The sequence below is a fragment of the Clytia hemisphaerica genome, unplaced genomic scaffold (assembly GCF_902728285.1).
Source record: "Clytia hemisphaerica strain Z4C2 unplaced genomic scaffold, Clytia hemisphaerica genome assembly, whole genome shotgun sequence".
NCBI lineage: Eukaryota > Metazoa > Cnidaria > Hydrozoa > Leptothecata > Clytiidae > Clytia > Clytia hemisphaerica.
The window spans coordinates 380106-397199 of NW_027103483.1; the positions used below are offsets into that span (position 1 = coordinate 380106).

A 17094-nucleotide genomic window follows, 5' to 3' on the forward strand; every position below is an offset into this window, starting at 1 on the left:
CTCCAACAGACGATAGCACCGTCTAAGAAAACACAGGATTCGCAAAACTAAATGTTGTCCAAACATGCTATTTTAAGAGGTCCGCAAAAATTAAAGGCGCGAAAATAAAAGACTAGAGAAAATTGATGCAATGAAGCATGTCATACATAAACAGCCTTCGCTTTACAAACTCAATAATAAAACTTATATATGCTAATTGATAAAGCTCAATAAATACTTTATAAAAAAAACATAAGATCCTCGATTAACTTGGCTCCGAGACTGGAGTTCCTTATTTTTCGAGAGAATTTCAGCCTCAAAGTTCCTTATCCAGTTCCTTATTTACTACGCTGCTAAAATTGGATTTGCTAAGTATGTGACTTATGTATATGTATAACAATGGACTAAAATGCAAAAAGAGACGTTTATTGAACGTTGTTTCGTCAACATTTGGTTATCTTTGTGTTTAGGCTTTGTAAATGTGTGCAAATTCAAGTTTAACTCTCTGTGACTTGACTTGTTTTGTTATTCTCAGCCTGAGCAGTTCCTTAACAATTCCTAGTTTTTCTGACCATTTTGAGCCTCAAGTTCCTTATAAATGTAAAAACGTGTAACCATTTCTTTCTTTCTACTTTAATAAATCTAGCCTCGTCTACATGAGCTCGTTCAAATAGCAAAAATTGCAACAAAAGAAATATAAATTTGAATGAAAAATGAAGTAATTAGTGATAATCAGTTTATGGTTAATTTGATTTAACTCTCGTAAATAAACGGTTCAAACTTTTAAAATAGCTTGAGTTTATCTTCAAGGATTGATAAACAATAAACTTGAATTCAACTTGTATGTTAATAAAGTATTTTATGTTTCATGATAATTTCTTCTGAGCCCTCCTAAACTCGTCCATCATGATTATGAAGACTTGAGATAGTTTACTTGCCCTTTCAGATAGCGGAATTGCATTAAGATTGTCCCTATTGCAAAATCGAGTGAACACATTCCTTGCCTCATCAAAATTGTCATATCTTAAATCAATGTGCTGATCCGTCAATCGACTATTTGGTACGACGATGACGACTTTGAAGAGGTCAATAACCAGATTTTCGTTGTTATTCAAGAATGCTTTAAAACCTTCAATGTCAAAATCAATTGGATAGATAACTGCGTCGCCTTCAGATCTGGAAGGCTCTTGAGTGGGTTGCTCTATTTCTAGTTCTTCGTCTGATGAAATCAAATCTTCGTCAAGGATTTTAACTTTAATAGCTCCTTCTTCCCATTCACCTTTCTCGAAATCAGCGCTTATGTAAACGAGGGAATTTATGGTTCCCTTTATTTCAGCTAATTTACCAATGTGTTTCAGGAGAGGATTTTTCAAGCCATCGTAGTAAAACCAGCTACATGCCTTTGATCGCAGATAACACGAGAAATGGTCTAAGCCTTCTTTGATTGTAATTAACGCAAGGAGAAATGTAAAGCTGCGACCAAGTAACTCGAATGTTAATCTTGTTGGAATGTACTCGTTGTAATTAATGGAATCTTGGTAGAATGTCAGCATAGCAGGAATATTTGTTATTTTGGACGTTATCTCTTCGCCACATGTCGTGCATACCTTTCCAGTGCGCTCGTTCAACATAGCATCTACGATTCTATTACTAAAAGGCGAGTCCGTTGGAAGCTTTTTAACTGAGAGTCCTTTAACATGAGCTTTTTCTCCACATCTACAACTTTTTAAAAAAGAAACGCCACCAAGGGAGCTGCGGCTAAGGGGTTCGAAAAAGTTTGCTGCTTCACTTCCATGAAAATCTACGCTATCTCTCAATCTGTAAATGTCGTTGTCGGCCACGTACCGATACCAGCTCAATTTAGCCCTTTCCATACCTAATAATTCTTGCGAAAGTTCGAATACTTCAGATATATCCCGTAGACTATCGTTCTCTTCAAGAAAGTTCTGTAGCTCAACACTATTCTTCAGAACAGTAATCAGCCAAAAAAGCGGCCCGTCTACAGAGCATGTGTTTCGTAAAAATCGCCCATCTGCACAACCACCGTTAGCTGGTGGCTCTACAGAAAAATCTGGAAAAGTTGCCACATAATGCAGTTGACCAATGTGGCCTATAACTATCGATCTTTCTGCCTGCCCGGAGCGATCAGGAACAAAGGAAGACGTGCCATCCGAATTGACAATCTCAATGTTTATATGCAAGGCTTCGGCAAGAGCTTGCACGGCCACGTGATCAGCCCATTCCCTGTTTGTTTCTAAGTTATGTACATATTCCTCTATGGTCATATTGTCAACAAAATCCTTAAAATCGTCAGCCCGTTCAACTACTTCTCGAAAGGCTCTATCTCGGAGATCATATCCTTGTACAATGGAACCATAAAGCTGGTAGGCAACTGCATAGAAAAAGCAATTCCCATCTCCTGGCACATCATGCACACCGAGATTTCTTCGTGCTAGGACCCCTGTAATCTCTCTTAACCCGAACTGTTCTTCATCTGCGGTTACTAAGCTTGCAGCGATTGCTTTTTTCAAGCTCTGTTCATAAGAACCGACAAAATTTGCTCTTTTTTCCCGAAGCTGATAAGGGCTCCTGCTCTTCGGTTTCTTGGTTGATAATGGTTCAGATACAGGTATGACTACGGGTTCTGCCGTTTTTTCACTTAATGAAGAATAAGTCTGTTGAATGGTACACTTTCTTCCGATGGTTTTACGTGCTTTAACTTGACGTTTATTTTCCTCTGCCTTGGTCGTTGAAGTTATTTCACTTACTTTGAACCATTTGCATAATGAGGAGCCATCTTTCTCATACGACACTTGATACCTAATAAAATAAATTCATTTCTATATTCAAATTCATCTTGTTGATTTTATGCAAGTTTTAAAATGCACTTTTAAATTTGCGCTCCCTTCATTTTTCAATGAAAACAGAAGAAGAGATAGCCACTACTAACTTTATAGTACATCTTAGTCATATCCGTCCCAGTTAGAATCCCTTACAAAGTTGCCAAATTTGAAATGAAAGCAACACAATTTTCGTAAAATACCGTCTATTTTGATAATTCGTTACCCCGGTAAAAAAGGTTTTTGGTCCCACTCCGGTTAATAATCGCGCTAACACGACCAAGTAAATTGTATTTACCGATTTTTGTCTTTTTTTTCTATTGTTCCGGTGAATGTTCGTTTTCTTTTGCCTTTTATCTTTGTTTTGTCGATCTTTTCCTTTATAATAACACTTTCGTGATCGTGATACTGTGAAGGAGGGAATTTTGCATCTTATCAGCTGCTTTTGTTTGTGCGTTTCTCGCCTTTTCAACAATATCCTTTGCCTTTTCTATCCGGAATCGAATAGTGCTTTCTGAAACTTCAGTGTCTTCATCCATATTAACGTCTTCTGCTTTTGGTGGAGTATCACGTGGAGCTCTTCCGAAGAACACTTCAAATGGAGAGTGCCGACCCAGGCTTTGATGGGCACCGGAATTGTATTGACTGGAATATGTCTCCAATGAACTGCTCCATTGTGTATCTGAAGTATAAACAGGCGTAGATTACAGCCATTAATCATTGATAACTAGATTTAGAGGTTTTTCATATTTGTTAAGTTAGGTAATTGCTGCCAGTATGGAAGCAAACGTTCCAATCTGTCAATTTTTAGATTTAAATTTAGCGTTTGATATCTTTCGATGTTGTTTGTGGCAGAGAGATGTCTAGAGTAGGATATAAAAATCTTCGGTTTATCTTTTCATTTGGTTTGGGGCTCCAGCAGATTTCTGACATAGGGGTGTATTTTTAAATTTAATCTCATAATTTACCACTTACGAATTTCAAAGATCTTGCCGAATAGATAAATAAATTTCCGAAACCTAACTTTATTGTGACTCTTGAACTCCAACTCTGACCCTAAATAATGAGAACCATACCCGCCTTCTAAGTTGACTTTTAGTGCTCAATGGAGAAGAAAAATGAAACATTTTGGTTACTCGATATACGAATATCCACTTGAAGAGTCTAAGATTAAACTTACCTGATTTTTCTTCAAGATCGAATCGAATTTTTGTTTTCCATGTCCCATGTGATCTTTCAATTTTTCCCTGGCTTTGAGGGTGATATGCAGAACTTTCCACTTTCTTTACCCCAAGACTTTCCAAAGATTTCTTTACCTCACCTTTAAATCAAAATTGGAGAGCTTAAGATTTACTTTCAGAAAAAAATACGAAAAATGGCCTCTTGATTTTAAGATTTTTCATTCTTTCTCATCAAACGTATAAATGCTACAATCAGCGCCAAATATATTGGCAATTTAGATATTTTAACGTTTTCAGAATTTAAAGGTCGCGGGCGAAAATTGCAGTTTCAGTACGTCCACTTTTTTTCATTGGATTTTTCGATTTTGAAGGGGTTTAGTGGCTTCCAGGGTATATTCTCAGTCTTATTGGAACATTATTGAGCTTTTATAGATCCTGAAATCCTAAGGTGCTAAGCCTTAAGTCTAATGTTAAAACTCAAAGTTAAAACTCTACTTACGAACTGTACTTTAAAGCATTTAAAAATCAATTGCAGTTTTAAAGTTTTGAGGGAATTCCCCTTTTGTGCCAAATATTTCGGCGCCGATTGTAGAAGTTTTTTAATATTTTTTTAATACTTTTTTTTGCCCTTAGTTCTGCACGGATTTAAGTCATTTTGTAGCATTTAAGACGAAAAACTGTTTCAAGTTTCAAGAAATGATGATACAATTTTGGCTAATTACCTTTAAATTCACTTCCCTTGTCCGTTTGAACCTTTTTAGGAATACCAAAGATGTTGAATATTGACTCGATGTGTGGTGCAATTTCCTTTGCCTCCTTTTTAATCAACGGTCGAAGGACCAAAAATCGTGAAAATACATCCAACATTGCTAAAACATATGAATATGTCTTGCCATTTGACTTTGATTTGAAATTTGTGAAATCTACAAGATCAATCTGTATGACTTCCATCGGCATTTCAGCCTGGACAGGTTGTAGAAGATCTTTATTTGCGAAAACAGGATTTTTGGAACAGTGTTCCCGATCATTGTTGATCCAATTTTGAATACGATGCCTTGAGATTCCAGTATACAATTTGGCAATCCTTTTTTCCAACTTCAATGCATTTTCACCCTTATACTTCTTGTGAAAGAATGATATGATCGTCTCCACATCGGATATTTTAGGTACTATAAGTGATCTACCATCACTGCGAAATACCTAAAAATTAAGATAAACTTTAAACAAACATCATCCTTAAAAGCAAAGTCAGATTTTGAGACGACTTTTTAACCTTTTAAGAATTTACAACTGAAATATTTTAACAAAATGGTATCAAGTATATTCAACAAGTCACGTGACCATGTAGTGAGAAAAAGAAACTTTTCAAAAAACACTCCTACAATGCCCCGTGACCAAGTAATGATAAACTTTTTGACAAATCACCAAAATCTAAATTTGAAGTCATGTCACCAAGTAATGATAAACTTTTTGACTGATCTGAAAAATCTAACTTTCAAGTCATGTAACCAAGTAATGATAAATTTCTGAATTAACCTGCAAAATCTAAGTTTTAAATCACGTGACCATATAATGAAAAAAATGGTTTTGCCATATTTTCAAAATAAAACGCTCTTACAATGCCCCGTGACCAAGTAAGGATAAATTGTATTGACTGATCTGCAAAATCTGTTTTTCAAGTCATGTGACCAAGAAAGGATAAATTTTTTTGACGAATCTGTAAAATCTAACTATTAAATCAAGTGACCGTGTAGTGGGAATATTAATTTTTCGAATTTTTTATGGAACTCTTACGCAATGCATCGTGATCAAGTAAGGATAAATTTTTTTGAATGATCTGCGAAATCTAACTTTTAAGTCATGGGACCAAGTAAGGATAAATGTTTTTGACTGATCTGCAAAATCTAACTTTCAAGTAAGGATAAATTTTTTTGCCTGACTTGCGAAATCTAAATTTCAAATCATTTGACCAAGTAAGGATAAATTTTTTGATTGATCTGCAAAATCTAACTTTTAAGTCATGTGACCAAGTAAGGATAAATTTTTTTGCTTGATCTGCAAAATCTAAATTTCAAGTCATGTGACCAAGTAAGGATATATTTTTTTAACTGATCTGCAAAATCTAACTTTCAATTCATGTGACCAAGTAAGGATAAATTTTTTGACTGATCTGCGAAATCTAACTTTCAAGTCATGTGACCAAGTAAGGATATATTTTTTGACTGATCTGCAAAAATTAACTTTCAAGTCATGTGACCAAGTATGGATACATTTTTTTGCAAAATTTTTTAAAGAACTCTTACGCAATGCATCGTGACCAAGTAAGGATAAATTTTTTTGCCTGACTTGCGAAATCTAAATTTTAAGTCATGTGACCAAGTAAGGATAAATTTTTTTGACTGATCTGCAAAATCTAAATTTCAAGTCATGTGACCAAGTAAGAATAAATTTTTTTGCCTGATCTGCAAAATCTAAATTTCAAGTCATGTGACCAATTAAGGATATATTTTTTAACTGATCTTCAAAATCTAATTTTCAATTCATGTGACCAAGTAAGGATAAATTTTTTTGTTTTTTGACTAATATGCGAAATCTAACTTTAAAGTCACGTGACCAAATAAGGATAAAAATTTTAGACTGATCTGTAAAAATCTGACTTTTAAATCACGTGACGGTGTAGTGGGAATATAAATTTTTGGGAAATTTTTGGTCATGTGACCAAGTAAGAATAAATTTTTTTGCCTAATCTGCAAAATCTAAGTTTCAAGTCATGTGACCAAGTAAGGATATATTTTTTAACTGATCTTCAAAATCTAATTTTCAATTCATGTGACCAAGTAAGGATAAATTTTTTTGTTTTTTGACTAATATGCGAAATCTAACTTTCAAGTCACGTGACCAAATAAGGATAAAATTTTTAGACTGATCTGTAAAAATCTGACTTTTAAATCACGTGACGGTGTAGTGGGAATATAAATTTTTGCGAAATTTTTAAAGAAATCTTATGCAATTCATCGTGACCAAGTAAGGATAAATTTTTATGCCTACTCTGTTAAATCTAACTTTCAAGTCATGTGACCAAGAAAGGATAATTTTTTGACTGATATGCAAAATCTGACTTTAAAGTCATGTGACCAAATAAGGATAAATTTTTTTGACTGATCTGTAAAATTTGACTTTTAAATCACGTGACGGTGTAGTGGGAATATAATTTTTTTCGAAACTTATAAAGAACTCCTACGCAATGCATCGTGACCAAGTAAGGATAAATTTTTTGACTGATCTGCGAAATCTAACTTTCAAGTCATGTGACCAAGTAAGGATAAATTTTTTTGACTTATCTGCGAAATCTAACTTTTAAGTCATGTGACCAAGTAAGGATAAATGTTTTTGACTGATCTGCAAAATCTAACTTTTAACTAAGGATAATTTTTTTTGCCTGACTTGCGAAATCTAAATTTCAAATCATTTGACCAAGTAAGGATAAATTTTTTTGTCTGATCTGCAAAATCTAACTTTTAAGTCATGTGACCAAGTAAGGATAAATTTTTTTGCTTGATCTGCAAAATCTAAATTTCAAGTCATGTGACCAAGTAAGGATATATTTTTTTAACTGATCTGCAAAATCTAACTTTCAATTCATGTGACCAAGTAAGGATAAATTTTTTGACTGATCTGCGAAATCTAACTTTCAAGTCATGTGACCAAGTAAGGATATATTTTTTGACTGATCTGCAAAAATTAACTTTCAAGTCATGTGACCAAGTATGGATACATTTTTTTGCAAAATTTTTTAAAGAACTCTTACGCAATGCATCGTGACCAAGTAAGGATAAATTTTTTTGCCTGATTTGCGAAATCTAAATTTTAAGTCATGTGACCAAGTAAGGATAAATTTTTTTGACTGATCTGCAAAATCTAACTTTCAAGTCATGTGACCAAGTAAGAATAAATTTTTTTGCCTGATCTGCAAAATCTAAATTTCAAGTCATGTGACCAAGTAAGGATATATTTTTTAACTGATCTTCAAAATCTAATTTTCAATTCATGTGACCAAGTAAGGATAAATTTTTTTGTTTTTTGACTAATATGCGAAATCTAACTTTCAAGTCACGTGACCAAATAAGGATAAAATTTTTAGACTGATCTGTAAAAATCTGACTTTTAAATCACGTGACGGTGTAGTGGGAATATAAATTTTTGGGAAATTTTTGGTCATGTGACCAAGTAAGAATAAATTTTTTTGCCTAATCTGCAAAATCTAAATTTCAAGTCATGTGACCAAGTAAGGATATATTTTTTTAACTGATCTGCAAAATCTAACTTTCAATTCATGTGACCAAGTAAGGATAAATTTTTTTGCCTACTCTGTTAAATCTAACTTTCAAGTCATGTGACCAAGTAAGGTTATATTTTTTGACTGATCTGCGAAATCTAACTTTCAAGTTATGTGACCAAGTAAGGATAAATTTTTTTGACTGATCTGTAAAATCTAACTATTAAATCAAGTGACCGTGTAGTGGAAATATTAATTTTTCGAAATTTTTATGGAATTCTTACGCAATGCATCGTGATCAAGTAAGGATAAATTTTTTTGAATGATCTGCGAAATCTTACTTTTAAGTCATGTGACCAAGTAAGGATAAATGTTTTTGACTGATCTGCAAAATCTAACTTTCAAGTAAGGATAAATTTTTTTGCCTGACTTGCGAAATCTAAATTTCAAATCATTTGACCAAGTAAGGATAAATTTTTTTGACTGATCTGCAAAATCTAACTTTCAAGTCATGTGACCAAGTAAGGATAAATTTTTTTGCCTGATCTGCAAAATCTAAATTTCAAGTCATGTGACCAAGTAAGGATATATTTTTTTAACTGATCTGCAAAATCTAACTTTCAATTCATGTGACCAAGTAAGGATAAATTTTTTTGCCTACTCTGTTAAATCTAACTTTCAAGTCATGTGACCAAGTAAGGATATATTTTTTGACTGATCTGCAAAAATTAACTTTCAAGTCATGTGACCAAGTATGGATACATTTTTTTGCAAAATTTTTTAAAGAACTCTTACGCAATGCATCGTGACCAAGTAAGGATAAATTTTTTTGAATGATCTGCGAAATCTAACTTTCAATTCATGTGACCAAGTAAGGATAAATTTTTTTGCCTACTCTGTTAAATCTAACTTTCAAGTCATGTGACCAAGTAAGGATAAATTTTTTTGACTGATCTGCAGAAATTAACTTTCAAGTCATGTGACCAAGTATGGATACATTTTTTTGCAAAATTTTTTAAAGAACTCTTACGCAATGCATCGTGACCAAAGGACAATTTTTTTTTGCCTGACTTGCGAAATCTAAATTTTAAGTCATGTGACCAAGTAAGGATAAATTTTTTTGCCTGATCTGCAAAATCTAATATTCAAGTCATGTGACCAAGTAAGGATATATTTTTTAACTGATCTTCAAAATCTAATTTTCAATTCATGTGACCAAGTAAGGATAATTTTTTTTGTTTTTTGACTAATATGCGAAATCTAACTTTCAAGTCATGTGACCAAGTAAAGGATAAAATTGTTAGACTGATCTGTAAAAATCTGACTTTTAAATCACGTGACGGTGTAGTGGGAATATAAATTTTTGCGAAATTTTTAAAGAAATCTTATGCAATTCATCGTGACCAAGAAAGGACAAATTTTTTTGCCTACTCTGTTAAATCTAACTTTCAAGTCATGTGACCAAATAAGGATAAATTTTTTTGACTGTTCTGTAAAATCTGACTTTTAAATCACGTGACGGTGTAGTGGGAATATAAATTTTTGGGAAATTTTTAAAGAAATCTTATGCAATTTATCGTGACCAAGTAAGGATAAATTTTTTTGCCTACTCTGTTAAATCTAACTTTCAAGTCATGTGACCAAGTAAGGATATATTTTTTGACTGATCTGCGAAATCTAACTTTCAAGTTATGTGACCAAGTAAGGATAAATTTTTTTGACTGATCTGTAAAATCTAACTATTAAATCAAGTGACCGTGTAGTGGAAATATTAATTTTTCGAAATTTTTATGGAATTCTTACGCAATGCATCGTGATCAAGTAAGGATAAATTTTTTTGAATGATCTGCGAAATCTTACTTTTAAGTCATGTGACCAAGTAAGGATAAATGTTTTTGACTGATCTGCAAAATCTAACTTTCAAGTAAGGATAAATTTTTTTGCCTGACTTGCGAAATCTAAATTTCAAATCATTTGACCAAGTAAGGATAAATTTTTTTGACTGATCTGCAAAATCTAACTTTCAAGTCATGTGACCAAGTAAGGATAAATTTTTTTGCCTGATCTGCAAAATCTAAATTTCAAGTCATGTGACCAAGTAAGGATAAATTTTTTTGCCTGACTTGCGAAATCTAAATTTCAAATCATTTGACCAAGTAAGGATAAATTTTTTTGACTGATCTGCAAAATCTAACTTTCAAGTCATGTGACCAAGTAAGGATAAATTTTTTGACTGATATGCAAAATCTGACTTTCAAGTCATGTGACCAAATAAGGATAAATTTTTTTGACTGATCTGTAAAATTTGACTTTTAAATCACGTGACGGTGTAGTGGGAATATAATTTTTTTCGAAACTTATAAAGAACTCCTACGCAATGCATCGTGACCAAGTAAGGATAAATTTTTTGACTAATCTGCGAAATTAAACTTTCAAGTCATGTGACCAAGTAAGGATAAATTTTTTTGACTGATCTGCAAAAATTAACTTTCATGTCATGTGACAAAGTATGGATACATTTTTTTGCAAAATTTTTTAAAGAACTCTTACGCAATGCATCGTGACCAAGTAAGGATAATTCTTTTTGCCTGACTTGCGAAATCTAAATTTAAAGTCATGTGACCAAGTAAGGGTAAATTTTTTTGACTGATCTGCAAAATCTAACTTTCAAGTCATGTGACCAAGTAAGAATAATTTTTTTTGCCTGATCTGCAAAATCTAAATTTCAAGTCATGTGACCAAGTAAGGATATATTTTTTAACTGATCTTCAAAATCTAATTTTCAATTCATGTGACCAAGTAAGGATAAATTTTTTTGTCTGACTTGCGAAATCTAAATTTTAAGTCATGTGACCAAGTAAGGATAAATTTTTTTGACTGATCTGCAAAATCTAACTTTCAAGTCATGTGACCAAGTAAGAATAAATTTTTTTGCCTGATCTGCAAAATCTAAATTTCAAGTCATGTGACAAAGTAGGGATATATTTTTTAACTGATCTTCAAAATCTAATTTTCAATTCATGTGCCCAAGTAAGGATAAATTTTTTTGACTAATATGCGAAATCTAACTTTCAAGTCATGTGACCAAATAAGGATAAATTTTTTTGACTGATCTGTAAAATTTGACTTTTAAATCACGTGACGGTGTAGTGGGAATATAATTTTTTTCGAAACTTATAAAGAACTCCTACGCAATGCATCGTGACCAAGTAAGGATAAATTTTTTGACTGATCTGCGAAATCTAACTTTCAAGTCATGTGACCAACTAAGGATAAATTTTTTTGACTGATCTGTAAAATCTAACTATTAAATCAAGTGACCGTGTAGTGGGAATATTAATTTTTCGAAATTTTTATGGAACTCTTACGCAATACATCGTGATCAAGTAAGGATAAATTTTTTTGAATGATCTGCGAAATCTTACTTTTAAGTTATGTGACCAAGTAAGGATAAATTTTTTTGACTGATCTGCAAAATCTAACTTTCAAATAAGGATAAATTTTTTTGCCTGACTTGCGAAATCTAAATTTCAAATCATTTGACCAAGTAAGGATAAATTGTTTTGACTGATCTGCAAAATCTATCTTTCAAGTCATGTGACCAAGTAAGGATAAATTTTTTTGCCTGATCTGCAAAATCTAAATTTCAATTCATGTGACCAAGTAAGGATAAATTTTTTTGTCTGACTTGCGAAATCTAAATTTTAAGTCATGTGACCAAGTCAGGATAAATTTTTTTGACTGATCGGCAAAATTTAACTTTCAAGTCATGTGACCAAGTAAGAATAAATTTTTTTGCCTGATCTGCAAAATCTAAATTTCATGTCATGTGACCAAGTAAGGATATATTTTTTAACTGATCCCCAAAATCTAATTTTCAATTCATGTGCCCAAGTAAGGATAAATTTTTTTGACTAATATGCGAAATCTAACTTTCAAGTCATGTGACCAAGTAAGGATAAAATTTTTAGACTGATCTGTAAAAATCTGACTTTTAAATCACGTGACGGTGTAGTGGGAATATAAATTTTTGCGAAATTTTTAAAGAAATCTTATGCAATTCATCGTGACCAAGTAAGGATAAATTTTTTTGCCTACGCTGTTAAATCTAACTTTCAAGTCATGTGACCAAATAAGGATAAATTTTTTTGACTGTTCTGTAAAATTTGACTTTTATATCACGTGTAGTGGGAATATAAATTTTTGCGAAATTTATAAAGAACTCCTACGCAATGCATCGTGTCCAAGTAAGGATAAATTTTTTGACTGATCTGTGAAATCTAACTTTCAAGTCATCTGACCAAGTAAGGATAAATTTTTTTGACTGATCTGCAGAAATTAACTTTCAAGTCATGTGACCAAGTATAGATACATTTTTCTGCAAAATTTTTTAAAGAACTCTTACGCAATGCATCGTGACCAAGTAAGGATAAATTTTTTGCCTGACTTGCGAAATCTAAATTTCAAGTCATGTGACCAAGTAAGGATAAATATTTTTGACTGATCTGCAAAATCTAACTTTCAAGTCATGTGACCAAGTAAGAATAAATTTTTTGCCTGATCTGCAAAATCTAAATTTCAAGTCATGTGACCAAGTAAGGATATATTTTTTAACTGATCTTCAAAATCTAATTTTCAATTCATGTGACCAAGTAAGGATAAATTTTTTTGTTTTTAGACTAATATGCGAAATCTAACTTTCAAGTCATGTGACCAAGTAAGGATAAAATTTTTAGACTGATCTGTAAAAATCTGACTTTTAAATCACGTGACGGTGTAGTGAGAATATAAATTTTTGCGAAATTTTTAAAGAAATCTTATGCAATTCATCGTGACCAAGTAAGGATAAATTTTTTTGCCTACGCTGTTAAATCTAACTTTCAAGTCATGTGACCAAATAAGGATTAATTTTTTTGACTGTTCTGTAAAATTTGACTTTTATATCACGTGACGGTGTAGTGGGAATATAAATTTTTGCGAAATTTATAAAGAACTCCTACGCAATGCATCGTGACCAAGTAAGGATAAATTTTTTGACTGATCTGTGAAATCTAACTTTCAAGTCATGTGACCAAGTAAGGATAAATTTTTTTGACTGATCTGCAGAAATTAACTTTCAAGTCATGTGACCAAGTATGGATACATTTTTTTGCAAAATTTTTTAAAGAACTCTTATGCAATGCATCGTGACCAAGTAAGGATAAATTTTTTGCCTGACTTGCGAAATCTAAATTTCAAGTCATGTGACCAAGTAAGGATAAATATTTTTGACTGATCTGCAAAATCTAACTTTCAAGTCATGTGACCAAGTAAGAATAAATTTTTTGCCTGATCTGCAAAATCTAAATTTCAAGTCATGTGACCAAGTAAGGATATATTTTTTAACTGATCTTCAAAATCTAATTTTCATTTCATGTGACCAAGTAAGGATAAATTTTTTTGACTAATATGCGAAATCTAACTTTCAAGTCATGTGACCAAGTAAGGATAAATCTTTTTGACTGATCTGTTAAATCTAACTTTTAAATCACGTGGCCGTGTAGTGGGAATTTAAATGTTTGCGAAATTTTTAAAGAACTCTAACGCAATGCATCGTGACCAAGTAAGGATAAATTTTTTTGCTTGATCTGTGAAGTCTAATTTTCAAGTCATGTGACCAAGTAAGGATAAATTTTTTTGACTGATCTGCAAAATCTAACTTTCAAGTCATGTGACCATGTAATGAAATTTCTTTTGACTAATCTGTAAAATCTAACTTTTAAATCACGTGACCTTGTAGTGGGAATAAAAATTTTTGCGAAGTTTTTAAAGAACTCTTAGGCAATGCATCGTGACCAAGTAAGGATAAATTTTTTTGACCACACATTACATTGCGCTTTTAATTAAGGTCAAAGTAGAACAATTATTAAAATAATTTTACAACGGAGTTTTAAAAAATACTTACCAACATCTCTCCGTCATCTTCTTTTATAGGATCATATGTACGCTCGATGTCATAATTCCCTGATAAATATAACCGTGCCACTCTTCTGTCCTGGTTTGTCCGCTCCCTTCCTCTCACCATATTCCGACCATCATTTTGAATTATTTTGACCAATAACTCATAATCTTTGTCTTCTATAGCCCTTGGAAGACGGTTATCGGTTTTGATTACTTGATTTACATAAAGCAGAATAAAAACGTAAAAAATAATCATTTTGCTTTTTCTTCTCTTAATTTCTTGTTTTGTTTTGTCACGCAAAGAAGCTATTTGCTTCAGAAGTTTTTTTCTGACAATGTGTTGAGCACGCGCGCATGTGTATTATGGTTTCTTTGAGACATTTCTTTAGAATTTCAATCACGATTTGATTTGATTGGTCAGTTAAAGAAATGTAAAATGTCAAAATATGTCTTTTATTTACCTCTGCGCCCATCATTTTCACACCTAACGGTAATTATTTTATGTATCCTAGAAAAATATATCTGTCAATCAATTTTCCATATTTTATTCAAAGATAAATGTCAATCAACTTCTTAGCTTGCATAATAGTATATGTTACGTCATGTTTAAATGATTAACAATAATCTAGTAGAAACCATGTATATTTAGCTGTTTAATTTTTAAGCATAAATTATGACGTAGAAAAGAAAATAACAATAGGAGACGAAGTAAGGATATGTGACGAAGTAGGGCTATGCACACCCCCCCCCCGGGATTCAATTAAGTTAAAGATATAGCCCAAAATCGACTTTCTCGTCGGAACTTTAAATTTTGAAAACGTTAAAATAACTGGAAGTAGAATTCTCAATATAATTCGACCATGATTGTAGCACTTTCTTTGTTTTCACTCACGAGCCACACGAGGCATATTTTTCGAAATCTGGTGGCTGGGGATACGTTTTACGTTTTTTTACTTTCAATCTAGCGTTTGTGTTGAAACCACGTGCGTCACGCATTTATGATGGGGCTTAATTTACCCCATCCAGGAGTCTTGTGCCTAGTCCTTTCGGGAAGTCGATGACCTGCGGTGCTACCCCTTTTTTCGGAGAGAGACTTTCAACCATTCAACCCGCTCGACCGCCCTCTTCGCCTTTTCCGCCTTCTCGAAAGAAAAGAGCGGGAAAATTGAGAAATTTGCTCATGAAGAAGATGGAAGATGGCTGCCAGTCTGGAATTCATGCACAGTACGCCGAATATATTCGGCGTGAGAATGTCCTCAATTGGGTGTAACCCTCTAGCCTGGATATCCAGGCTGTAAATTATTTCACAGTCTAGTTTTAGATATTTTATGTTCTGATTTACAGCCTGGTCTCCCTAGAGCGATTTGCATTCTCATATGAGAATGCAGTCCGCTTGCTTGCGCTCACTTCGCTAAAACCGTAAGGGCCAATCTACACGGTGTTGAGCAATTCTAAAGCAAAAATAGGACAGTCCTCCAGTTGCTAGTGAAGATAAAGCTTTCTGTTACATGAAAACATGAAAAAGAAGAAAACAGAGGCAAGTTCATTTTCCAAGAAAACATGGTTGGTCATGATAATGCATGCAAACTTTTTTATGGACTTTGGTGTAATCTTTGGATGTTTTAAATAGTTTTAGATCTTGTAAGACTGCTTTTTATTAATTTCTGTTTTGCTGCCCTGGGTTGGCTAGGAAACATGGGTTTTCACTTTCATTCTCTAGGGAGACCAAGCTCTATAATTTAAGAACTTTGTATGTTGAGGTAAATTTTGTTTTTTCTTAAATTTTGAGCTTGGATATCCAGGCTAGTAACCCTCTTGATCCTCAAAATATCTTCGGCGTGGCTTTTGCATGGATTCCACACTGGGATGGCTGACAATTTTTTTTTGGTTTTTGTGTTTTTGTTATCAGAAGTTAGAAGTTTGCTGCATGAAGTTTTATAGAACTCGGCGCTGTCAATCATTTTGTAGACTTCAGTATGAATAACTTTTTTGAGGTATGTTACCTTGAGATCGGGTAACTTTTTTTTTCTATTTGGTTGAGTTGCAGGAGCGAGGCTTTAGAGGCCTATTCTCGCAACTATAGACGCTTACTAATGAGCGTCCCGTCAGCACCTTGAACTGACTACCCAATTCCCTTCACATGGCATGGGTTGACCCGGGCGAAGGAACGTTCACTTGCCAAGTGAACTGCCGTGAGTGGGGATCGAACCCTGGCCTCCTTACACAGAAGCCAAGGTCGACAACCACTATACCACGGTACCTATAACTTAACTTGCATCAGTGGATACCGATCTCACACGGTATGTCTGAGAGAGTTTTTTTGCTTGATTGTGATTGTGGGTGGGTTGGGGGGTGGGGTGTTAATGTGAGTGAGGCAGATTGGACATGTTCATAAAACATAGGGCGAAAGTTTACACATTGAAAAATGGCTTTTTAATTTGTTACTGATTTATCTCTCATTCTTTTCAAGACAAAAGACTTTGGTTTTTCAATTGTAAATAGATGATATTTTGTAACTGTCCAGGTTAGATTTCTAAATAATAAGCGAGGCTTAAGATAATAGCTCCCAAAGTCAGGCAAGAAAAATGATAAAAATGTAACAACTGGAAATTTTCCCAAAATGATAAATAAATAATATCTCTGGAAGTATATAATGCATATTTTACTATGAAACTTTCACAGATGATAAAAATGTAACTCAGGAGTGTTTCTAGCTTTTCAAAACTGCTGAAAATGGTTTTATGATAAAACTGTAACAGTTTGAAATTTTAATTTTGTACATTTTTATCACTAATTTCAAGGAAATGGTTTGGGTCTACTTAGATTGCAATAAGTTTAAATTGCAAGTCAAATCATTGATAAAACTGAAACATTGGTT

General features: G+C 33.1%; 1 protein-coding gene across 1 annotated transcript; it reads right to left on the reverse strand.

Annotated features, from left to right (window-relative positions):
• Positions 1-376: 376 nt before the first annotated feature.
• On the reverse strand, positions 377-14470 carry LOC136798595 (uncharacterized). The gene is made up of 6 exons (XM_067055230.1): positions 14221-14470; positions 4723-5200; positions 4000-4140; positions 3249-3501; positions 3118-3210; positions 377-2799 (listed from the first exon to the last, which is right to left on the reverse strand). Exons 1-6 carry the CDS (start codon positions 14338-14340, stop codon positions 846-848), a joined length of 3039 nt encoding a protein of 1012 aa, XP_066911331.1. The 5' UTR covers positions 14341-14470; the 3' UTR covers positions 377-845.
• Between the last annotated feature and the right edge of the window lie 2624 nt (positions 14471-17094).

Coding starts and splice junctions, on each gene's coding strand:
- LOC136798595 (XM_067055230.1), bottom strand. CDS start 14,340: ATGGTGAGAGGAAGGGAGCGGACAAACCAGGACAGAAGAGTGGCACGG. Junction 5,201..14,220: donor AAGATGACGGAGAGATGTTG/GTAAGTATTTTT, acceptor CTTAATTTTTAG/GTATTTCGCAGTGATGGTAG. Junction 3,502..3,999: donor CGATCTTGAAGAAAAATCAG/GTAAGTTTAATC, acceptor TTTATACTTCAG/ATACACAATGGAGCAGTTCA.